Source organism: Hyperolius riggenbachi, chromosome 1 (genome assembly GCF_040937935.1).
Source record: "Hyperolius riggenbachi isolate aHypRig1 chromosome 1, aHypRig1.pri, whole genome shotgun sequence".
NCBI lineage: Eukaryota > Metazoa > Chordata > Amphibia > Anura > Hyperoliidae > Hyperolius > Hyperolius riggenbachi.
In genome coordinates, this window is record NC_090646.1 from 201,276,014 (window position 1) to 201,301,575 (window position 25,562).

Consider the following 25,562-nt stretch of genomic DNA (forward strand, 5'->3'; position numbering starts at 1 on the left):
CTACTAATATTTCTTCTCAGACACTCTTGATAAATCTGGCCCAGTGACCGTTAATTGTTGGCTCTGGAATTCAGATCTCAGAGACTGAGCCAGCACATAATCACTCAGTCACTTCAAACTGCACCTTTTCTGAAAAGTTCAAACTCCCCTTGTACCTGCAAAATAACATGCTGCTAGTTGTGAAAAATGCCCACACTACTGACTACTCTCGAAAACATGCTCCTGCATATACAACCTTCCACATCCAATTCTTGAAACTTCAGTATTTTGAGATTTGTATACTACCCCTGATGTGACATAGCTTAATTTTAATCTGATGCTGAAGATTCCCATTAGTTCAAGGGCTTAGGCCAAAACTCAAAGGAGGGTTCTTGTCAGTTTTCAGTAAGGATGTGGCAAACGCAGATGTCAGGTTAGCAGTTCTTTGGTGAAGCCAAACATTACAGATGAACCAAAGAAGAATTCAGACAAAGATAGGAAGAAGCTTTCGACAATAGCTGTGAATTAAAAGGGGGAAGGATTTTCCGACCTTCTTTCTGAAAGATACCCCCAAATGTTGCATTCCATGTGGTTGGTATGGTCCAGTGGGGAGTGGCCACATGTTTATTGGTCCCTTTTTCTTTTAAACTCCAACCTGCATCACTGAATAGGGGTTTCATTTATATGTTTGATGCCACTATACTACACTGTGTTATTTTCATAATAGATTAATGAAAATATTTCAATAGTATTATACTATTTGTTTAATGCTGAGGAGATGTTTTATTAACATTTATTTGTGAAAAAACAAGTGATAAAGAGGCACCACCTACTGTTTGCTAATGATCCCTGTAACCATCATTTGGTACAAAAAAAGAACAGTAGTGGTTAATAATCTGCTATGTGACATTGCTCTCAAATTTGGGAACTTCTTAAAAAAAAAAATGCAGCTAGGCCATTTCAAGCACACAAAGTGTGAGTATCCGACATATCTGGCACCCCATGAGGTCAGCAGTGTAGTTTAGAGCAAAGGCAGATTCAATGCTGCCTTGAATATTTAGTTCAAGATTACTTTTGATGTTCAACTTTTATTCCCTTATGTACTTTCTTTGTTATGCTGCCATGTCAAATTTTTATCACATGAAAATGCCACCTTGTGGCCATTAGCGACTAATACTGAAACAATACTTCGACAACTAGACTGAGAAAGACTGCCTGATAAAGTGGGCAGAAATTTAAATGGACTTCTATTATAATTCTAATTTGCATAAAATTAATTTCCTTCAAAGCTTACACAACCTACAACATTTTCCGAGATAATTGTTAAAATGAATACCGAGAATAAAAAAAGAAATCCTGCTTCCAGTAGCTGTAAGAGAGAGGCATGAAAAACGTGAATTATATAACAATGCGGAATATACCGTCACCCATTTTAGAAGTGTTCTGGAAATGAGTTACGGCAGAAGAAATCTCCCGACTTGACCTTCTAATTTCTGCAGGCATTTCTTAAATTAGATAATGCTGCTATTTGTTTTAGACTGAGTCATCAATGATTTGAAATTAATATGGGTCTTGAGTAAAGTAAAGAACAGTAGCTCTAGCAGAAAATGTAATGTAGAACCATCCTGTACACTGATATAATATCACAGAAGCCAAATGGAAAATTAAATGAAAACCAGACAAACAGAAAAGGAGAGAAAAAAAAAAGAAGTAAAGAACCAACTATTGCAAAGGGCGCACAAAGAATTAATAGCAAAAGTAAAAACTGGAACAGACCGAGGAAGTAAGTAAGAGTAACAAATATCAGATTGCCGTAGCATCTGACAAGCTCGTGTCTACCAAATGTTCGTTTTCTGTAAGTAACCACTGTACATGGTTTGTTTTTAGATATGTCACCACTTCATTATTCTTAGAACATAATTTAAATTTTAAACTAACATTCCAGCTAAGTCTTACAGATTTGAGCATAGATCTTTTTATGCAATAGAATTTTAAACTAAACCTAATGCTAACCATCAATTAATAGATGAAAATGTGATGCAACTGATCTGAAAAGAATAATGGTTAAAAAAAAGGACTTCTTCAACTGCATTAAAAGAATCAGTTTGATTTAGTGTGATCACAATTTTCAGGTTATCCTGCTTGATAATTTGTGCTCATTCAAATGGAAAAATGGTAATAGCAAATAATCATTTTTAAGACTATGACGATCTGTTGTCTGGATGTAATGATTTTATTTAATTGACGGTGTCATTGTACAATCATATTTTGTAATCTTGTAATCAGTACCCTTTTATATTAGAAAGTGACCATTCTAAAGTACACAACACATCTGATTGGCCAATTATGCCAAATATGTGGTAGAAGGACATGGTTTGGTTGGCTGGCAAGCTTTAGTTACATTTTGAGTGGGCATTGTTTTTTTATAGCTGTGAATGGCTGCTAAAGGTGCTTCTTATGAAAAGACCAGTATTTTGAAAAATGGTAACATAAAAATACATACATATTAGATGCACATTTGACCAAAAGTAAAAGGCACTATAGACTACTTTTTTTCCATGCCACTGTCACTTGCAGTAGATAGTAAAGTTCAGTAATTCATAGTTTAATTTACTTTTGGAGAAATGTATGTCTTATCTATGCGTTTAGATGCATTTTACATCTTACAGTAGATTGTGGTTGATTGTGGTCCTTTAAATTAGCACTGCAGGGAGGCATGGTTTGTTGTAATAATATTGATCACAGTGACCGACTTAACCTCCTGGGGGATACAATAATATCGCCAGGGGGCGGTGCAGAACATTTTTTTAAAATTATTATTATTTTTTAATCATGTAGCTAGCCTAGCGCTAGCTACATGATAGCCGCTGTGCAGCGGCATCCCCTCACCCCCTCCGATCGCCTCCGGCAATTAAAGCAAATAGAAAATCCCGTTCAGAACGGGATTTCCTGATTGGCTTCCCCCGTCGCCATGGCGACGATCGGGATGACGTCATCGACGTCAACGACGTCGTGACGTCAGAGGGAGTCCCGATCCACCCCTCAGCGCTGCCTGGCACTGATTGGCCAGGCTGCGCACGGGGTCTTGGGGGGCGGGGCGGCGTGGTGCGGCGGGTAGCAGCAAATCAGCGCGGAGCGGCGGCGATCGGTATATACACGCAGCTAGCAAAGTGCTAGCTGCGTGCAACAAAAAAAAAATTATGCAAATCGGCCCACCAGGGCCTGAGAAATCCTCTGTGGCGGCTTACCCTGAGCTCAGCTCGGGATTATCCCCCAGAGGGTTAAGTGAAGTATGCTGTACTAGTATACTGTAGATTCTAAGTGGCCTCATAAGCAATTTGTTTTCCTGTTTTATCAGGGATCCTCTCCTAATGTCAGGGGGAGGAGAGTAGATTGTATGTGTTTCTGAATTTGGAACTCCAAAAACAAACAAATGCAACCTGCAGCAGAGGAGGTTAACTCACTCTGATCGCCGCCTCTGGCCACAGGATTCTATGGCACGTTTTATCTGTTCAATGCTTTCTACTTTAAACTATGAATGGGGGAGTTTAGGAGTTATGGAGCGCAGTGTGAAGTGCTGTGGCTAAAGACAGTGACCAGGGAGAGATAACCCAATCTGCTGCAGGCTACATGTGTTTCTGTTCCGACTTAGGCCTCTTTTCCACAGACAGTTGAACTGTGTGCTCAGCAAACAGTTACCAGGCAGCAGTGAACAGTAATCAGGCAGCAGTAAGCAGTTAGCAGGCAGCAGCAATGCAGTTAGCAGGCAGCTGCAAGCAGCTGTGATAGTGTGAGAGGCATTTTACTGCCTATCAACTGTCCATGGAAAAGAGGCCCCGGGGAGTGTAGGGAACTCCCTAAAGGAGTAAGGTGTTCAAGAAGTGTAGACAGAAATTTCAAGATCCTACTTAATGTCCCTCAAACGCTATTTTTCTTCTTTCATTAATATTGGTGCATTTTTTATATTATACAAAGCAAATTATATTTCCTGAATTGCTTTGAAATTGTGTCTGACATAGATACAATGTAAAGCTTCTTCCAGCTGCATTTTTCAAATTTTACTGTGTGGTACCGCACTGCTTGACATTGGGGGTGCAAACAGACAGAGCACTAAAAATAAAATATTTTGGTTAATGTCATGTTTTAAAAGGATGCTGTCTTTCCTACTCTATACTGTATGTGCTGTAATATATTACAGTATTACGTTGTATTACATCATATTCATTCAAATGGTGGGTACCCATTGCAGCCATATAAACCCAATGACTGTGTGCATAAACTTTAAAAGTAACCTTTCAACCATAGGTCTAAAAACTAAAAAAACTTGGTCATTGCAGAAATGATGGGCTAGTGTTGGGCGAACAGTGTTCGCCACTGTTCGGGTTCTGCAGAACATCACCCTGTTCGGGTGATGTTCGAGTTCGGCCGAACACCTGACGGTGCTCGGCCAAACCGTTCGGCCATATGGCCGAACTAAGAGCGCATGGCCGAACGTTCCCCGAACGTTCGGCTAGCGCTGTGATTGGCCGAACGGGTCACGTGGTTCGGACCCGAACGTGCTCTGATTGGCCGAACTGTCACGTGGTTCGGGTAAATAAATACCCGAACCACGTCATATCTCCGCCATTTGTCTGTGGGTTTAGCTTTGGGTAGGCAGGCAGGGTAGTTCGCGCTCCAGCCACGCTAGCCAGGGTCCCCCCTGTCATTGTGTCACTGCTGGGAACAGTAGTACACCGCTTGCTCAGCCACACTATATAGCATTCTGTTTACTGCCACTCTGTGTACCTCGCTCAGCCACACTATATAGCATTCTGTTTACTGCCACTCTGTGTCTGCTGGGAATAGTAGTACACCGCTTGCTCAGCCACACTATATAGCATTCTGTTTACTGCCACTCTGTGTACCTCGCTCAGCCACACTATATAGCATTCTGTTTACTGCCACTCTGTGTCTGCTGGGAATAGTGGTACACCGCTCGCTCAGCCACACTATATAGCATTCTGTTCACTGTTCTGTGTCTGCTGGGAATAGTGGTACACCGCTCGCTCAGCCACACTATATAGCATTCTGTTTACTGTTCTGTGTCTGCTGGGAATAGTGGTACACCGCTCGCTCATCCACACTATATAGCATTCTGTTCACTGTTCTGTGTCTGCTGGGAATAGTGGTACACCGCTCGCTCAGCCACACTATATAGCATTCTGTTCACTGTTCTGTGTCTGCTGGGAATAGTGGTACACCGCTCGCTCAGCCACACTATATAGCATTCTGTTCACTGTTCTGTGTCTGCTGGGAATAGTGGTACACCGCTCGCTCAGCCACACTATATAGCATTCTGTTTACTGTTCTGTGTCTGCTGGGAATAGTGGTACACCGCTCGCTCAGCCACACTATATAGCATTCTGTTTACTGTTCTGTGTCTGCTGGGAATAGTGGTACACCGCTCGCTCAGCCACACTATATAGCATTCTGTTTACTGTTCTGTGTCTGCTGGGAACAGTAGTACACCGCTCGCTCAGCCAGAGTATATAGCATTGTGTTTACTGCCACTCTGTGTACACCGCTCAGCCAGACTATATACCATTGTTTACTGACACTCTGTGTACACCGCTCAGCCAGACTATATACCATTGTTTACTGACACTCTGTGTTCACCGCTCAGCCAGACTATATACCATTGTTTACTGCCACTCTGATTCTGCTGGGAACAGTAGTACACCGCTCGCTCAGCCAGACTATATACCATTGTTTACTGACACTCTGTGTACACCGCTCAGCCAGACTATATACCATTGTTTACTGCCACTCTGATTCTGCTGGGAACAGTAGTACACCGCTCGCTCAGCCAGACTATATACCATTGTTTACTGACACTATATAGCAGACTATATAGCATTGTGTGTACACCGCTCAGCCAGACTATATACCATTGTTTACTGACACTCTGTGTACACCGCTCAGCCAGACTATATACCATTGTTTACTGCCACTCTGATTCTGCTGGGAACAGTAGTACACCGCTCGCTCAGCCAGACTATATACCATTGTTTACTGACACTCTGTGTACACCGCTCAGCCAGACTATATACCATTGTTTACTGCCACTCTGATTCTGCTGGGAACAGTAGTACACCGCTCGCTCAGCCAGACTATATAGCATTGTGTTTACTGCCACTCTGTGTACACCGCTCAGCCACACTATATAGCATTGCGTACTCTGCCAGTCAGTGTGTATATTGCTGGGATCAGTAATACTCCACTCACCGTCAACCACTATATGAGCTCAACATGAGTTCCCCAGAGACCTCCGCTGTGAGCAGCACTCCCAACAACAGCAACAGCCAACGCCCCACGCAAGCTATAACATCCACCCCAGCAGCCAGTGGTCAGCAGCAGCCCTCCCCGGAGGAGAACGTTGTGTCCATCAGTCCGTCGCCAGAGCGATTAATGAGGGCTGCCATTGAGGAGATGATGGGGCCTGATGTGGAGGAGGAGGTCTGGCTCAGGCCAGCATCCCAAGTTAATGTTGAGGACGATGAGGGGTCTGTGTCTGGGGATGTTGGGGTGGCAGAGGTGGTGGGTGGGTCAGACTCAGGAGAAGAGTTGTATGATGAGGATGATGATCGGGACCATCTGTATGTGCCTCAGAGTCCGACCCCGGAAAACATGTTGTATCGTGTGTTTAGGTACTAAAATCTGCGTTCCCTCCCAGTAGTGTTGGGCGAACAGTGTTTGCCACTGTTCGGGTTCTGCAGAACATCACCCTGTTCGGGGTGACTATATAGCAGACTATATAGCATTGTGTTTAATGCCACTCTGTGTACACGGCTCAGCCACACTATATAGCATTGTGTTTACTTCCACTCTGTGTCTGCTGGGAACAGTAGTACACCGCTCACCCGCCACTGTATAGCATTGTGCTCTGTGTCACTGCTGACAATAGTGGTACACCGCTCACCCACCACTGTATAGCATTTCTGTACTGCCACTGTACTGCTGCCAGTCAGCGTGTACTTTAAGGATAAGTGAAATGAGGAAGAAATCCGGTGAAAGAGGGAGGGGCAAGGGAAGAGGTGTTTCCCCTGACGGTTCACGTACAGGCCACAGGGGAGCACCCAAGAAAACCCACTCAATACTGCCCATGTTGTCCAGGACAACAACCCTCACAGATCCAAAAGAACAGGACCAGATAATTACTTGGATGACCTCTCAAGCGTCCAGCAGTGGGTTAAGCAGCACCAGCACATCACGCACGAGGTCCGAGTCCTCAGCCAGTTAAAGTCTGGGCTTTCTTTGAAGACTGCACTGAGGATGTTACCATGGCGATTTGCAAGGTGTGCAAGACCCGCCTGAGCAGGGGGAAAAGTATTAACAACCTCTCCACCACCAGCATGAGCCGCCACATTCTATCCAAACATCCCACTCTGTGGGCAAACGCGGCAGGACAGGGTACCACCAGCAACACTGCCTCCCTTGGGTTCACCAGACTCACCACCAGACCCGCCTCAGCAGCAGCAGTAGCCCAGCCATTGCGTGGTTCACAACATTCACAAACATCAGACGATGCTGACACTGTCACTTTCCGGACTAGTGCTCTTGAGGTCTCCCAGTGTTCATCAAACACAACAACCAACAGCCCTTCGGTGTGCAGCGCTACGGTTGAGTTGTCTGTCTCTGAGATGTTTGAGCACAAGAGGAAATTGCCAGCAAATGACCCCCGGGCCGTGGCAGTAACAGCCAGCCAGCATAGCCAAGCTTCTGGCCTGCGAAATGCTGCCATATCGAGTGGTGGAGACAAACAGCTTCAAGGGCATGATGTCAGTGGCCATCCCACGTTACGTGGTTCCCAGCCGCTACCACTTTGCGCGCTCTGCAGTGCCTGAGTTGCATGAGCACGTGGTCAGCTAAATAACCCGAAGCTTGAAGAATGCCGTTGCCTGCAAGGTTCACCTCACCACTGACACCTGGACGAGTGCGTTCGGCCAGGGTCGATACATCTCCCTTACCGCGCACTGGGTGAACCTTGTGGAGCCTGGCAGCGATTCCTCACCTGCTACGGCGCGGGTGTTGCCCACGCCGCAAACAGCTGGATAACAACAGCAGCACCTACCTCTCTGACTCCTTCTCCTCCAACGCATCTCAAAGCTGTACCTCATCCGGAAATGCTAACCCAGCACCAGCAGCAGTAGGATCGTGGAAGCAGTGCAGCACAGCTGTTGGCATGCGTCAGCAAGCGTTGCTGAAGCTGATCTGCCTTGGGGATAAGCAGCACACAGGGGAGGAAATTTGGAGGGGAATAAAGGAACAGACGGATTTGTGGCTGGCACCGCTGGACCTGAAACCGGGCATGAAGCTAGACACCTGGCACGAACTGGCAATGTACGCAATAGAGGTGCTGGCTTGCCCGGCAGCCAGCGTTATGTCGGAACGCTGTTTCAGTGCTGCCGGAGGCATCATCACAGATCGGCGTATCCGCCTCTCCACAGAAAATGCAGACCGTCTGACTCAAATTAAAATGAATCAATCCTGGATTGGAAACGACTATGCAACACTCCTGGACCCCAACCAAGTAACATGACCGATGAACATCTGGGATGGTTTAGCGTTTCCGGTCCCTGTTTATTGAACCTCTCATCTGTATTACATTTATGACTGCATGGCGGCAAAAAGCATTGCTGCTATATCCGCACGCTTTTTGTCCTCATGCAAGGCCTGGGTTGTTGTGTCTCACAAAGCGTGGCCTTCTCCTCCTGCGCCTCCTCCTGTTCCATCACGTGTGCTGCTGCTGCTGCTGCTGCTGCTGGGTTACCGTTGCCGGTCCCTGTTTATGGAACCTCTTATCTTTATTACATTTATGACTACATGGCGGTACAAAGCATGCTATCCGCACGCTTTTTGTCCTCATGCAAGGCCTGGGTTGTTGTGTCTCACAAAGCGTGGCCTTCTCCTCCTGCGCCTCCTCCTGTTCCATCACGTGTGCTGCTGCTGCTGCTGCTGCTGCTGGGTTACCGTTGCCGGTCCCTGTTTATGGAACCTCTTATCTTTATTACATTTATGACTACATGGCGGTACAAAGCATGCTATCCGCACGCTTTTTGTCCTCATGCAAGGCCTGGGTTGTTGTGTCTCACAAAGCGTGGCCTTCTCCTCCTGCGCCTCCTCCTGTTCCATCACGTGTGCTGCTGCTGGGTTAGCGTTGCCGCGTGGTCCCTGTTTATTGAACCACTTATCTTTATTACATTTATGACTGCATGGTGGTACAAAGCATGCTATCCGCACGCTTCTTGTCCTCATGCAAGGCCTGGGTTGTTGTGTCTCAAAGCGTGGCCTTCTCCTCCTGCGCCACCCTCCTCCTGTTCCATCACGTGTGCTGCTGCTGGATTAGCATTACCGGTCCCTTTTCCTGGAACCTCTTATATGTATTACATTTATGACTGCATGCCGACAAAAAGCATGTTACCTGTGCAAAGAAAACAGACATTTCCCGCATTTAAAAGACAGTTTTCCCTTTGAAACTTTAAAATCGATTTTCTCAAAAACTATAAGCTCTTTTTGCTAAAAAATTTTTTCCTCTTGTACCCACTCCCAAGGTGCACATACCCTGTAAATTTGGGGTATGTAGCATGTAAGGAGGCTTTACAAACCACAAAAGTTCGGGTCCCCATTGACTTCCATTATGTTCGGAGTTCGGGTCGAACACCCGAACATCGCGGCCATGTTCGGCCTGTTCGGCCCGAACCCGAACATCTAGATGTTCGCCCAACACTAGGTACAGCCATATAAATCATTTGGGTTATGAAGAACAATACCATACTAATTTTACCAAACTGAGTTAAAGGGGTTCTGTGTAGGCTAATAACAAAAAAACACTTACCTGGGGCTTCTAATGGCCCCCTGCAGCTGTCATGTCCCATGCTGACCTCCTACAATTCTCCTTTTACTGCTGCCGGTCCGGTCTAATTATTCGTCTAACTAGACAGCTGCAGGAGGCCAATAGAAGCCCCTGGTAAGTGTCAGTTTTTTCTTGTTTGTTTTTAATAGCCCCACAGAACTCCTTTAAGTGATCACTTTTTGGTTTTGTCTAGATGAGGCTGTTTAGACAAATATGCTAAACATTGAACTATCTATATATATAATAGAGTAAGTTCCTCAACCTTCAAACAAGAAGAAGAAGTTGCGCCCTGCCCCCAGGGCCGGTCCAAGCAAGAAGAAGGGGCTGGTCCAAGCAAGAAGAAGAAGTAGTGTCATATCAAACCAAGGGCAAAGAGGGATCATTTGCATATTCAGTAGCAGTGCATTGTGGGTAACCACAAATGTTCACTTATAGCGGAATTATTGCAGATTTGCTTCTGTTTTAAGAAGGAAAATTACACCAAGCTTTGCTTTTTTTAGTAGGAGGGATTTTTGGTCTCTTTTACCCCCCTACACATTCTTAGAAGTTTGGGTCACCCTGAGCTGCTTGGCTACTATGTTGTACTGGTCCAAGCCCTATCTCATACAGCCATATCAATCTCTGCTATGGCTATCATTCATGAAAGTACTGTTGGTATGGAGAATCAGTGTGGGAAAACACCGGTGATGGTGTTTTAGACTTCTGACTGCTGATCCATAAAAAAAGTATCCAGGTGCGGTAGCAGTGCGGAAATTCCCCAAACTAGGCTGACGGTAGGCTTGCGGAGACATGGAAGCTGCCGAGTTGATACATTTCTCCCTGTTCCGCTCTACTGCAGCTGCCTGGAAGGTCTCTGTGTCTCCATTCACTTAACATTGTTATCGCCACATCAGAGGGAGCGGTACTTCCCGACCTCACACCGCTTGCGGTGATCTTTATGAATTAACATTTTGCTACATTTTTTACAACAATCACCGCACAAGGCGGTGATTTATCGCTCTGCTCGGTAATGTCAGCTTTTGATGCGGAAGGAGCCTTTATGAATGCAGATTTTGCTACGTGTGCGGGAAAGTCAGCTGTTTTAAGCATTTCCACATGCAAAAAAACCTTTATGAATGATAGCCTATGTAGTGATGAGAACCAAAGGTCTGAAATAGGCTGTCACATGTGGGTTTGATATGACTGTGAAAAACTTAAAGCTATAGGCTTGCTTGGCTTGCTAAGGGAGAAAAGGAATAATTTGCATATTTAGTAGCGGTGCATTGTGGATAATCACAAATGTTCACTTATAGCTGAGTAATTGCATATTTCTTTCTGTTTTAGGAAGGCAAATTATACCAAGCTTTGCTTTTTTTTAGTAGGGGGTCTTTTTGGTCCCTTTTATCCCCCTATACATTCTTAGTAGTTTGGGCCACCCTGAGCTGCTTGGTTACTCTGTTGTACTGGTCCAAGCCCTATCTTATTCAGCTGTATCAATCCCTGCCATGTACTGATGAGGACTGAAAGTCTGAAACAGGCTGTCAGTCACATGTGGGGTTGATATGATTGTGTAAAATTTAAAGCTGTATGCTTGCTATACACCAGCAGCTCTGGATGCTTGCTTGGCTTAGCACGGGGAAAAAGGGGTAATTTTCATATTTGGTAGCAGTGCATTGTGGGTAACCACAAATATTCACATATAGCTAAATTATTGCAGATTTCCTTCTGTTTTAAAAAGGCAAATTACACCAATACAGTGTGCGGCATTGCAGGAAGTGATGACAGTGGAACGCACGCTGGAACGCGGAAGAGGTGAGTCATCCCCGCCCGCTGCCTCTTACTAATAGTGGCAGCTGCTACTGTGCTTAAGCAGGAGGGGGAGTGCACATGGGGGACCAAGGTGGGGGGGACCAAGGTGGGGGGGTCCAACCTCCCTCCCCAGCGCTGTGCCCAATACCCCCTTCCTGCCCTCTACCATCTTATGCGGCGTATGCTACGCTGCGGGTCGGCTAGTTTCTTTATAAAATGAAACAGCATTAGGCTTAGATCTTGGACTAATATTATTATATTTTATCTTTTTAGGTTCTATTTGAATTTTGTTACTGAAGAAGTAGAAAATCCAGAAAAGTAAGTACTGCCACAATACAGTTTAATTGCGGTTGAAATATCTTTCTAACTTATTTATGAAGTTGATCTCTACCCAAAGCAGATTTTTTTTAACCTTTTTTTTCCCTTTTTGCAAGCATCAGACCATATTACTAGGCTTCCTCTGCTTGCTTTTTAGCTCAGAGTATATTTTTTTTTCATGTTGGGGCAAGATTTTAGGTCTGTTTCTTTCCCAAAATGATTTTGTATCCCAGCTATTGGAGTTCTTTCTTTCCCTAAAAGTCCTTATCAAACAATTTTTGTAAAGAATATATTTTTATCTTTGCATCTCCCCTTGTAAAAAATATCCCTCTAATGTTTATTACCAGCGGGTAATAGCCTAGCAACAGTGCCCACCTGTTATTCTCTATCTCTCATTTCATTCTGACAATGACATATTTCAGTCTTTCATTCACAAGTCCCATCCACTAAGGAGAGTAATCAACCTAAAGCCACCAGTTGTGGACATTATTTTAAAGATATTGGGAATAAGATCAAGGGGGAATAGCAGTGTCTGCTATTTATTCTATTGCAGCTGTTACATCTTTATGATGGATTCAGAGATGGGGAAATAGCCCTGCAGGGGGCTCTGTTCTCTGAACTATAATTCATCCGCTCTACAATATGCTTAGGGGCAGTGACGTAGCAATAGTGTATAGCGACCTCATTGGGGCCCTTGGACCAGAGGGGCCTGTAGGGCCCTCCCTCAACCACAGTTTTAGCTCTTTATTGGTTCAGTGCTCATAATAATCACTTCTACAGATGCTTTGAATAGTGGTAATCATTAACAAACTGTCCCCATCCCCTTCTTGCACCTCTGCCGCTGTAGTTGCCAATGGCAGGTTTTGGTGCGCTGTATCAATGGTTATGTACAGAGTGCTTGGGGGCCCCCCAATGTAAACAGCTTCTTAGCTACACCACTGGTTAGGGGTCACAAAGGTGTTGCTGGTTTTGAGTCTCAAATCTTCAAAATTTGGAACTGCTTTCACAAGTGTCTCTGACTAGAGGAAACTCTTAAGCCTACCCCTCTTTAGGGAATTTATGTTTTCCAGAGCTTCACAAACTGTTACGGTCCATAACCGTAACACAAATTTTCAGGTAACGTTTTTGCGTTGAGCAATTATTTTCTCGATATCACGTAACATCAGAGAACCATCATTTGTCGCTGGAGATCCCCGATCCCTCTGGCCATGGGTACTTAGCTTAAGATGCAGTTTGGTGGATAAATAAGGGACTCAAATATCTTAACCAGCTCTTAAATGATGGAACTCTGAAGTTATTTGTGCAACTGTCTTCAAAGTTTCCTTGCTCCATACAGCCTTTTAGAAACATATGCAACTGAGGCATGCCATTTATAGCCAGTTTGACTCTCTTTTACAAAATAATTTGTTGATTCCCCTTTGCAGCGGCAAACCCAGGTCTTTCAAGAGGGGGATTCCTGAAAGGTCTCCCTCAGCCACGCACAATACAGTATAATAATATGGTACAACATCATGCTGGGTACATATAATGCAATTTCCGACAACGGGATCAATCAGGAGCAGTTTGGATACAGATAATAATGAGGACAGCCGACACTGGTAATGAAGGGGAAAGTGAAGCATTCACACAGCAGGGCACAGGGCTGTGCTCATACCTGACTCTGTTAAGTTCCCCAGAGCTGCTTCATGCTCTGTACACACGCTGCTGCTCCATGCTCTGTACATGCTGCTGCTCCATGCTCTGTACACACGCTGCTGCTACATCCAAAATCAACTGTAGCCAGGAAAGAAAAGGGGCAGTGCTGTGAGCTGCAGGATGCCTGCAGATATTCTGGTGTCTCAACATGTACCTGTCCCCAGACACTGCACTGGCCCTGGTCTGAGGGGGGATTCTGGGCAGCTGTAATCCCCCTGCATTTGCCTATGCCTTGCTTGATATTATAAGTGGCACGTCATCTAATCAGCTGCTATCAGCTCTTTAAAGAACACTAGTTGCACCTACAGCTACATATTGTGTGCACCAGAGGAAGGCCTTTTGGGTTCAGGAAGTAGGTGATATCTCTGTGGAGGAATGTGACGATACGCTGACTAGTGTTACTAAGGTCTCACCCCATCTACCAGACCAATTAATCTATCTTTATGTGTTATATAGAGCTATATAACACATAAAGATAGATTGCTAAGTTCAGACCACACTGTGATGATCTCTATACAAAATGCTGTCTAGATAAGGGCACTTTCCTTCATATGATCTGGTTCTGTCCTATGGTGAATGTGTACTGATTCCAGGTTATACAATTTTTGAATGAGCACATGGGATGCCCCCTGATGTGATCAAGGTTGTGAACGAAGGGTCTTCATCGAGCCCATAGGGGCTGTATAGCAGCTACTTTCACCTCTTCTTGCTCTGACTAGAGCTGTTAATGTTGTGTTCCCCTATAGGACATCCATATTCCAACACAGATGTGCTCTTGCTAAATTTGATAGGATTTGGGCCGTCTGTCTTGGCTCTCCATATACCCAAGTGAGACAGGCTCCACATCTGTCTCTTATTTTTGGATGGCCGGTGTGACGGTGCTCTGGGGACCACCCCCTTCCCACCCCCTTATTGGTGGCTGGTTTGGGCTAATGTCCCTGGATATATATGCACTAGCTGTTGAAAAAGTTATGTTATGATTTATATTCTACTTTTTGATAACATGCCAAGCATTGTATTTGAACTTCTATCTAATATATACTGAGTGCTTGTATGCTAAATCCTTTATGTGAGCCTGTTGAAATGACTGTTAGATCTTTGGTGCTTTGTTTTTTAACTGTGATTGTTGCAGTACTGAATGCCTTGTTTTAAATGCTTCAATAAACTTGGAAGTATTATACAGATCTGTCATTAGTCAGGCAGATCACATGACATTTCACACATCATGTGACGCAAGGTGTTTAATTGGAGGTCATCAAGAAGAGGGCACCAGTGTTTTTAAAGCAATAAAACTTGTGGCCTACTATAACAAGACTGGAATGGGTAAGCACTTGAAGAGCAGTTTTCTGCCATTATACAAACACACCCTAATTTTCTCCACTTTTCTCCATGATTGGAGAACATTAGTAAATACTTTCTATATCTCTCCTTTCTATTATCACAGAAAACAAGTTAACTTTCACTGTTTCCACATCTACATTGTCCTGTGGTGGTCTGTGCATAAGCTGTATTACTACCTACCACTTATGCTCACGTGTATGAGAAACCATGGAAAAGCATGTAATAAGTTTTACTTGGTGACACATTTTATATTTGTAGGAATACTTTATTATCATTCATTAAAGTTTTTCAAAAATTTGTTGATGATCTTAACCCATTCGCGTTCCGTCATTTTCACTTGAGAAATGTTCACCTCCCATTCATTAGCCTATAACTTTATCACTACTTATCACAATGAACTGATCTATATCTTGTTTTTTCCACCACCAATTAGGCTTTCTTTGGGGGGTACATTTTGCTAAGAGCCACTTTACTGTAAATGTATTTTAACAGGAAGAATAAGAAAAAAACGGAAAAAAATCATTATTTCTCAGTTTTCAGCCATTATAGTTTTAAAATAATACATGCCTCCATAATTAAAACTCACGTATTGTATTTGCCCATATGTCCCGATTATTACACCGGTAAAATGATGTCCCTATCACAATGTATGGCGACAATATTTTATTTGGAAATAAAGGTGCATTTTTTCCGTTTTGCATCTATCACTATTTACAAGTTTAAAATTGCAAAAAAAATATAGAAGTATTTCATCTTTACATTGATTTTTAAAAAAGTTTAGACCCTTAGGTAAATATTTACATGTTTGTTTTTTTTTTTTAATTGTAATGTTTTTTGTTTTTTTTTATATATTAAACATTTTATTTGGGTAGTTTTGGGAGGGTGGGATGTAAACAAGTGATTTATAATGTAAATGTGTGTTTGAATTTTATTTTTTTTACTTTTAGTTGTAGTTTTACTTTTTGGCCACAAGATGGCGGCCATGAGTTTGTTTACATGACGTCACTCTAAGCGTAACACACGCTTAGAGCGACGCATGAGGTACGTTACAGCCAGAAAAAGCGAAGCTTCCGAGAGAAGCTGTCGCTTTTTCAGCGGGGGAGAGGAATCAGTGATCGGGCACCATAGCCCGATTCACTGATTGCCTGGCTAACGAACCGCGGGCCGGGAGCGCGCGTGAACGCGCGCGATCAGCTGCGGGAGCGCGCGGTAGCGCGCATGGTTCCTGGACGTAGTTTCTACGTCCAGGAACCAAAATAGGTTAATCAACTATAAAAAAATAAATGTTCAGATTTGTTTTCATAAGGCTTTTTTAAATCTCAAAACTAAATGAAGTGGATTGGCTTTGGCTAGTTCAAAGAATCCCTGAACACTACTAAAATACCCGCTTAGAACATGTGCCATGTGTTGAGAATCTATTAGGTATGAGGCACAGGGCTGGTTCTAGACTTTTTGTTGCCTGAGGCAAACTTGTGAAGATGCCCCCCATTTGGAATGATCGCACAGCACCCTGTCTGGCTGCGAGTCTGTGACAAACAAACTGCTCACTCTTAGGCTAGCCACTCGACTGTCTGCCATTCCTTCTCAGTCAGGACAGCAGTGCCACTTCCTCCCTTCTGCTGTGCAAGTCAAATGAAACACCGCTGCTCTCCTGCCTCCCCCTCCTCACTCACTGTCACACTCTTCACACAGCACAACAAGCTGCTTTTCCCCACTGATGAAATTGTCACCTCGTTTGCTCTCCTCTCGCTTCTCCTCCTTCTCTGACTGCATGCTGTAAGTGAAAACACACAGTACAAACATGCCGCCCCTGTAATCTGTGCCTGGTGCAAGTGTTTCACATTGCGTCATTAGAGAACCAGCTCTGATGAGGCTATAGGTTCATAGTTGGCTTTCAATAACGTGCTCCTTGGCTTGCATTGGTATACCTAAGGGTTCCAGCTACAAAGAAACTGATACATTTACCATATTTTTTAGTCTTGACATAGGTAAAGAAGCAGTGGGGGATCAGAATGTTCATAAAAAACTTACTTAGAAAAGATAAAACAATCAGCAACTGAGAGGTACAAAAACAGCAGAAAATAACTTATGAGCTGTCTTTTTTTCTCTATTTTATTTAACACCATTCAGAATCAGTGTAATACTTTTCCCATGCACCTGCACAGATTGCTGGGAACACGAACAAATAGTCATAATGAGCCTTGTTAAGTATCTTGATCATGCACATAATTTTTGTACATGTAAATGAAGGTTGCCGCCTCTTCTTTGCTTACCAACTCATGAGATATGCATTTATCTAATCTCTCTGTAAGATGGGGAAGCTTTTGCTAATCATCGGATTGTTTGCAGGAATTTGACTCTTTTGCTATTGTATTTTCTCAATTAATTGTTTAAACAGGCAGATGCTTTTACTGTTTCTCCCAGCTGCTGACACTCTGAACAATCTGCCTACATTATTGTAAACTACATTGACTGAGGATTTTTTTTTTTTTTTTTAGCAGGAAGATATATCATTATTACTTATGAATCATTCAATGCAATTGTGTCTCAGATAATATCACTGCATATGAAAGTAGAAAACACATTTCCTGTTTTGAAAAGGGGAAAAAAATAGAAACACAATAATGTGAATAGCAACAAAATAAGAAGGGAAGTTGAAAGATTTTGTATAAGACTGAACATGTTTTTTTTTTTATTTGTCAATAAAGCAAAACTTCCAGGTATTTCTATTTGGAACCGAGGTTTAAATGATCTCTTTGTCAGTGTGGCCATGACTATGTCAACTGGTTCCCTTGGGATGGATTGGGGGGTGAAAGAAATATAATTAAAAAAATAAATCAAAAATTTCAACAGCAATCAGACTGATAAAAGAATACAAATATAGTATAAAACATGTGCTTGACCACTTTCATGGGCTGAATAGGATCCCAAGACATCATTACCACTCATGTTCTCTCCCTTCAAGTTCAGCTGACCAGTTGGACAATGAGACACCCTAAGGGCCTGATTCACAAAGCGGTGCTAACAGTTAGCACGCTGGTGAAAAGCCTTTTATCACGCCTAAACTCAGTTTAGGCATGATAAGTTTAGGTGTGATCAATTAGGTGTGATAAGTTTAGGCATGATAAGTTTAGGTGTGATAAGTTTAGGCATGATAAGTTTAAGCACCAACTGCGTTAGCACCGCAGTGCACAGCTAATCAAAAGTTTTGCGCTAGCAAAGTCGGGTGCACTACGCATAGAGTTTAATGGCGCTGCTTTGCGTGCGGGACTTTGCATGCTATCTACACTTATCTAAACTTAGCATGCCTAAACTTATCACACCTAAACTTATCACACCTAAACTTATCACGCCTAAACTGGCTTTTCGCCAGCGTGGTGCAATGGTTATCACGCCTAAAGTCTCTAACTGGGTTAGCACCACTTTGTGAATCGAACCCTATGGGCTCGATTCACAAAGCGGTGATAACCCAGTTAAAGACTTTAGGCGTGATAACCATTTTTATCATGCCTAAACTCAGTTTAGGCATGATAAGTTTAGGCATGATAAGTTTAGGCATGCTAAGTTTAGGCATGCTAAGTTTAGATAAGTTTAGATCACATGCAAAGTCCCGCACGCAAAGCAGCGCCATTAAATTCTATGCAAAGTGCACCAGACTGTACACTGCGGTGCTAACCCAGTTGGTGCTTAAACTTATCACGCCTAAAAACTTATCACACCTAAACTTATCATGCCTAAACTTATCACACCTAAACTTATCACACCTAAACTTATCATGCCTAAACAGAGTTTAGGCGTGATAAAGGGCTTTTCACCACGGTGCTAACTGTTAGCACCGCTTTGTGAATCAGGCCCTATGAGTGAAGAACAACATATGTCATAGTATATGAATTACATTAGTAGAGTATTAGACTGTGTTAGCCATCGATTATGGTAAGATATTTTAACCAGGAATGCATTTTTGGCTTACTTTAAAGAGGAGCTGTCGCAAAAATATTAAACTTTAAAACATATACAAATAAGGAGTACTTTTCTTCCTGAGTAAAATGAGCAATGAATTACTGCTCTCCTATGTTGCTGACATTTACAGTAAGTAGTAGAAATCTGACATTACTGACAGATTTTGGGCTAGTCCATCTCTCCATAGGGGATTCTCAGCATGGCCTTTATTCTTTATAAAGACACTCCCTGAAAAATATTTATACAAAGATGCTGGCCAGCCTCTGTGCTTGCTGTACACTTTTTTGGCAGTTGGACGGAGCAACTGCTATTTTCTAAGTGCATTTTGAACCCCCCATGAGGAGATGGGCTAGTCCAAAACCTGTCAGTTCTATCAGATTTCTACTACCTACTGTAAGTGGCAGCAACATAAGAGAAAAGTAATGTATGGCTCATTTTACTCTGGAAGCAATGTACTTCTTAATTGTATATGTTTACATATATTTTACATTTTTGAATTTTCGCGACCGAGGTCCTTTATAGTGTTGGGCGAACAGTGTTCGCCACTGTTCGGGTTCTGAAGAACATCACCCTGTTCGGGTGATGTTCGAGTTCGGCCGAACACCTGACGGTGCTCGGCCAAACCGTTCGGCCACATGGCCGAACTAAGAGCGCATGGCCGAACGTTCCCTGAACGTTCGGCTAGCGCTGTGATTGGCCGAACGGGTCACGTGGTTCGGACCCGAACGCGCTCTGATTGGCCGAACTGTCACGTGGTTCGGGTAAATAAATACCCGAACCACGTCATATCTCCGCCATTTGTCTGTGGGTTTAGCTTTGGGTAGGCAGGCAGGGTAGTTCGCGCTCCAGCCACGCTAGCCAGGGTCCCCCCTGTCATTGTGTCGCTGCTGGGAACAGTAGTACACCGCTCGCTCAGCCACACTATATAGCATTCTGTTTACTGCCACTCTGTGTACCTCGCTCAGCCACATTATATAGCATTCTGTTCACTGTTCTGTGTCTGCTGGGAATAGTGGTACACCGCTCGCTCAGCCACACTATATAGCATTCTGTTTACTGTTCTGTGTCTGCTGGGAATAGTGGTACACCGCTCGCTCAGCCACACTATATAGCATTCTGTTTACTGTTCTGTGTCTGCTGGGAATAGTGGTACACCGCTCGCTCAGCCACACTATATAGCATTCTGTTTACTGTTCTGTGTCTGCTGGGAATAGTGGTACACCGCTCGCTCAGCCACACTATATAGCATTCTGTTCACTGTTCTGTGTCTGCTGGGAATAGTGGTACACCGCTCGCTCAGCCACACTATATAGCATTCTGTTTACTGTTCTGTGTCTGCTGGGAATAGTGATACACCGCTCGCTCAGCCACACTATATAGCATTCTGTTTACTGTTCTGTGTCTGCTGGGAATAGTAGTACACCGCTCGCTCAGCCACACTATATAGCATTCTGTTTACTGCCACTCTGTGTACCTCGCTCAGCCACATTATATAGCATTCTGTTCACTGTTCTGTGTCTGCTGGGAATAGTGGTACACCGCTCGCTCAGCCACACTATATAGCATTCTGTTTACTGTTCTGTGTCTGCTGGGAATAGTGGTACACCACTCGCTCAGCCACACTATATAGCATTCTGTTTACTGCCACTCTGTGTACCACGCTCAGCCACATTATATAGCATTCTGTTCACTGTTCTGTGTCTGCTGGGAATAGTGGTACACCGCTCGCTCAGCCACACTATATAGCATTCTGTTTACTGTTCTGTGTCTGCTGGGAATAGTGGTACACCGCTCGCTCAGCCACACTATATAGCATTCTGTTTACTGTTCTGTGTCTGCTGGGAATAGCGGTACACCGCTCGCTCAGCCACACTATATAGCATTCTGTTTACTGTTCTGTGTCTGCTGGGAATAGTAGTACACCGCTCGCTCAGCCACACTATATAGCATTCTGTTTACTGCCACTCTGTGTACCTCGCTCAGCCACATTATATAGCATTCTGTTCACTGTTCTGTGTCTGCTGGGAATAGTGGTACACCGCTCGCTCAGCCACACTATATAGCATTCTGTTTACTGTTCTGTGTCTGCTGGGAATAGTGGTACACCACTCGCTCAGCCACACTATATAGCATTCTGTTTACTGCCACTCTGTGTACCTCGCTCAGCCACATTATATAGCATTCTGTTCACTGTTCTGTGTCTGCTGGGAATAGTGGTACACCGCTCGCTCAGCCACACTATATAGCATTCTGTTTACTGTTCTGTGTCTGCTGGGAATAGTGGTACACCGCTCGCTCAGCCACACTATATAGCATTTTGTTTACTGTTCTGTGTCTGCTGGGAATAGTGGTACACCGCTCACTCAGCCACACTATATAGCATTCTGTTTACTGTTCTGTGTCTGCTGGGAATAGTAGTACACCGCTCACCCGCCACTGTATAGCATTGTGCTCTGTGTCGCTGCTGGGAATAGTGGTACACCGCTCACCCGTCACTGTATAGCATTGTGCTCTGTGTCGCTGCTGGGAATAGTGGTACTGTATAGCATTTCTGTACTGCCACTGTACTGCTGCCAGTCAGCGTGTACTGTAAGGATAAGTGAAATGAGGAAGAAATCCGGTGAAAGAGGGAGGGGCAAGGGAAGAGGTGTTTCCCCTGACGGTTCACGTACAGGCCACAGGGGAGCACCCAAGAAAACCCACTCAATACCGCCCATGTTGTCCAGGACAACAACCCTCACAAATCCAAAAGAACAGGACCAGATAATTACTTGGATGACCTCTCAAGCATCCAGCAGTGGGTTAAGCAGCACCAGCACATCACGCACGAGGTCCGAGTCCTCAGCCAGTTACAAGGAGCCAGTGGGCACAAAGCTGACACAACCGGCAGCGACACCTTGCACACAACTGCCAGATAACCAGTCCGATGAATTACCTCAGGACACAATGGGGTATTCGCAGGAGCTATTCCCAGCCCAACAAACTTCCACCTTTCAAAGGTCAATGGAGGAACAGCCAGAAATGTTGTGCCTGGATTCACAACCGTTAACTGTGGGAAATGCACCGCGCACTGAAATACAAGGCGAGTCCGAGGAGGACTCGGAAACCCAAATCCCAGAGCAATTTGGGCAGGAGGGGTTGCAATTGCAGGAGGTCGGCCGACAAGATCTGGAAGACGACGTTGGAGTGTGCTGCGCAGAGGTTGTTGTGGGGAGCTCTACTCCACGGCGGCGGCCCACAATGACATATGACGAGTTTGAGGAGATGGAAGAGGAGGGTATGGACAATGTGGACAGAGACCCAGATTTTGTTTGTGAACGAGAACATCGCCGTCGTAGCAGCAGCACAGATGAGTCTGTTGAAGAACCCACTGCTGCACGAGTTCGCCTTGTGCCACAAGGTAGGCGGCGCGCAATTTCAGGCACCACAAGCGTGGAAGTTCAAGTGAGAGGCAAAAGAGGAGCAAACAGAAATCGCCAGCAAGGAGGCAGGTGCTCCAAAGTCTGGGCTTTCTTTGAAGACTGCACTGAGGATGTTACCATGGCGATTTGCAAGGTGTGCAAGACCCGCCTGAGCAGGGGGAAAAGTATTAACAACCTCTCCACCACCAGCATGAGCCGTCACATGCTATCCAAACATCCCACTCTGTGGGCAAACGTGTCAGGACAGGGTACCAGCAACAACACTGCCTCCCTTGGGTTCACCAGACTCACCACCAGACCCGCCTCAGCAGCAGCAGTAGCCCAGCCATTGCGTGGTTCACAACATTCACAAACATCAGACGACGCTGACACTGTCACTTTCCGGAGTAGTGCTCTTGAGGTCTCCCAGTGTTCATCAAACACAACAACCAACAGCCCTTCCGTGTGCAGCGCTACGGTTCAGTTGTCTGTGTCGGAGATGTTTGAGCGCAAGAGGAAATTGCCAGCAAATGACCCCCGGGCCGTGGCAGTAACAGCCAGCATAGCCAAGCTTCTGGCCTGCGAAATGCTGCCATATCGAGTGGTGGAGACAAACAGCTTCAAGGGCATGATGTCAGTGGCCATCCCACGTTACGTGGTTCCCAGCCGCTACCACTTTGCACGCTCTGCAGTGCCTGAGTTGCATGAGCACGTGGTCAGCAAAATAACCCGAAGCTTGAAGAATGCCGTTGCCTGCAAGGTTCACCTCACCACTGACACCTGGACGAGTGCGTTCGGCCAGGGTCGATACATCTCCCTTACCGCGCACTGGGTGAACCTTGTGGAGCCTGGCAGCGATTCCTCACCTGCTACGGCACGGGTGTTGCCCATGCCACAAACAGCTGCACCACCGTCCCTCCCACTGGATAACAACAGCAGCACCTACCTCTCTGACTCCTTCTCCTCCAACGCATCTCAAAGCTGTACCTCATCCGGAAACGCTAACCCAGCAGCAGTAGGATCGTGGAAGCAGTGCAGCACAGCTGTTGGCATGCGTCAGCAAGCGTTGCTGAAGCTAATCTGCCTTGGGGATAAGCAGCACACAGGGGAGGAAATTTGGAGGGGAATAAAGGAACAGACGGATTTGTGGCTGGCACCGCTGGACCTGAAACCGGGCATGGTTGTGTGTGATAATGGGAGTAATCTCATTCGCGCTTTAAGGTTGGCTAAGCTGACACACATCCCTTGCCTGGCGCACGTGATGAACCTAGTAGTTCAGCGGTTCCTGAGGACATACCCAGGCGTGGACGATCTTCTGTTGAAGGTGCGTCGAGTGGCCAAACATTGTAGAAATTCCAGTACTGCTTCGGGGGCACTCGCCAAGATGCAGGAGCGCTTCAATCTCCCCCACCATCGCTTGCTGTGTGATGTCCCTACGCGCTGGAATTCTACGCTGCACATGCTAGCCCGCTTTTGCGAGCAGAAGAGTGCAGTGGTCCAGTACATGACGGCGCAGTACCGAGGCGCATCCGGCCAGCTGCCAAGCTTCTGTGGATCCGATTGGGCCAACATGTTGGACCTCTGCCAAGTCCTCCAAAATTTTGAGCAATACACGTTGCTTGTGAGCAGTGACAACTCTTCAGTCAGCATTACCATACCACTGCTGTGTTTACTGAAGAGGTCGATGTTAAAAATCAAGGAAACAGCTGTCATGATGCAACTGGGGGAATCTGAAGGAGAAAACGATCAGCGTGATGGTACCAACATCAGGCCATCCGCCTCAGGGAACGCTGGCCCCAGCAGCTATGACGAAGAAGAGGAGGAGGAACAGCTGGAGTTGGAGCAGGAATTTCATGCCACCACTGACGAGGGCCAGAGCGGTGCACGTTGGACTTCCACAATTCAACGCGAATGGTCAGCAGAAGCAGACCAGGAGGAAGGTGACGACTATGATGCATCACAACAACTATCACAACGCTCACAAGAGGATGATGAGGATTCTGGTAGGACTCTGGCACACATGGCTCAATTCATGCTAGACTGCATTGAACGTGACCCACGCATTGTGCGCATTCTGGACAACACCAATTACTGGGTTTATACCCTTCTGGATCCACGGTACAAACACAATGTTCCAAAACTGCTTGAAGAAAGAGTCAGACAGGTCAAAATGGAAGAATACCAGCAGGCCCTTGTGGAGACTTTAGAGAGGAGATTGACATCCTCCCCCTCCTCTAGCCAGTTGTACGCAGACAGACTGACTTCCGCAAACCCAGGACGACCAGGAGGGCAGCAAACAACGCAAGCCGCAGCTAGTACCCAAAAGGGAACGGTATCGGCAGTGTCCTTGGAGTGGGAAAATTTTCTGACACCCATGCAGCAGCAGCCCACTGAACAGCAAGCGTGCAGATCCACCTCCAACACCGATCGCCTGGAGAAGATGGTCAAGGACTACATGTCAGATGACGTAGCTGTGTCGAACAATCCATCTGCACCCTTCAACTATTGGGTATCGAAGCTAGACACCTGGCACGAACTGGCAATGTACGCAATAGAGGTGCTGGCTTGCCCGGCAGCCAGCGTTATGTCGGAACGCTGTTTCAGTGCTGCCGGAGGCATCGTCACAGATCGGCGTATCCGCCTCTCTACAGAAAATGCAGACCGTCTGACTCAAATTAAAATGAATCAATCCTGGATTGGAAATGACTACGCAACACTCCAGGACCCCAACCAAGTAACATGACCAATGAACATCTGGGATGGTGTAGCGTTTCCGGTCCCTGTTTATTGAACCTCTCATCTGTATTACATTTATGACTGCATGGCGGCAAAAAGCATTGCTGCTATATCCGCACGCTTTTTGTCCTCATGCAAGGCCTGGGTTGTAGTGTCTCAAAAACCGTGGCCTTCTCCTCCTGCGCCTGCTCCTGTTCCATCACGTCTGCTGCTGCTGGGTTAGCGTTGCCGCGTGGTCCCTGTTTATTGAACCACTTATCTTTATTACATTTATGACTGCATGGCGGTACAAAGCATGCTATCCGCACGCTTCTTGCCCTCATGCAAGGCCTGGGTTGTTGTGTCTCACAAAGCGTGGCCTTCTCCTCCTGCGCCTCCTCCTGTTCCATCACGTCTGCTGCTGCTGGGTTAGCGTTGCCGCGTGGTCCCTGTTTATTGAACCACTTATCTTT

At 45.3% G+C, this 25,562-nt stretch overlaps 1 protein-coding gene across 1 annotated transcript in view; it reads left to right on the forward strand.

Annotated features, from left to right (window-relative positions):
• Positions 1 to 25,562, forward strand: part of SLC7A11 (solute carrier family 7 member 11) — a 414,966-nt gene that overhangs the window by 198,099 nt on the left and 191,305 nt on the right. Inside the window, exon 6 of the mRNA XM_068279755.1 lies at positions 11,933 to 11,977. Coding sequence (XP_068135856.1) covers positions 11,933 to 11,977 — 45 coding nt within the window. The remainder of the gene's footprint in view (positions 1 to 11,932; positions 11,978 to 25,562) is intronic.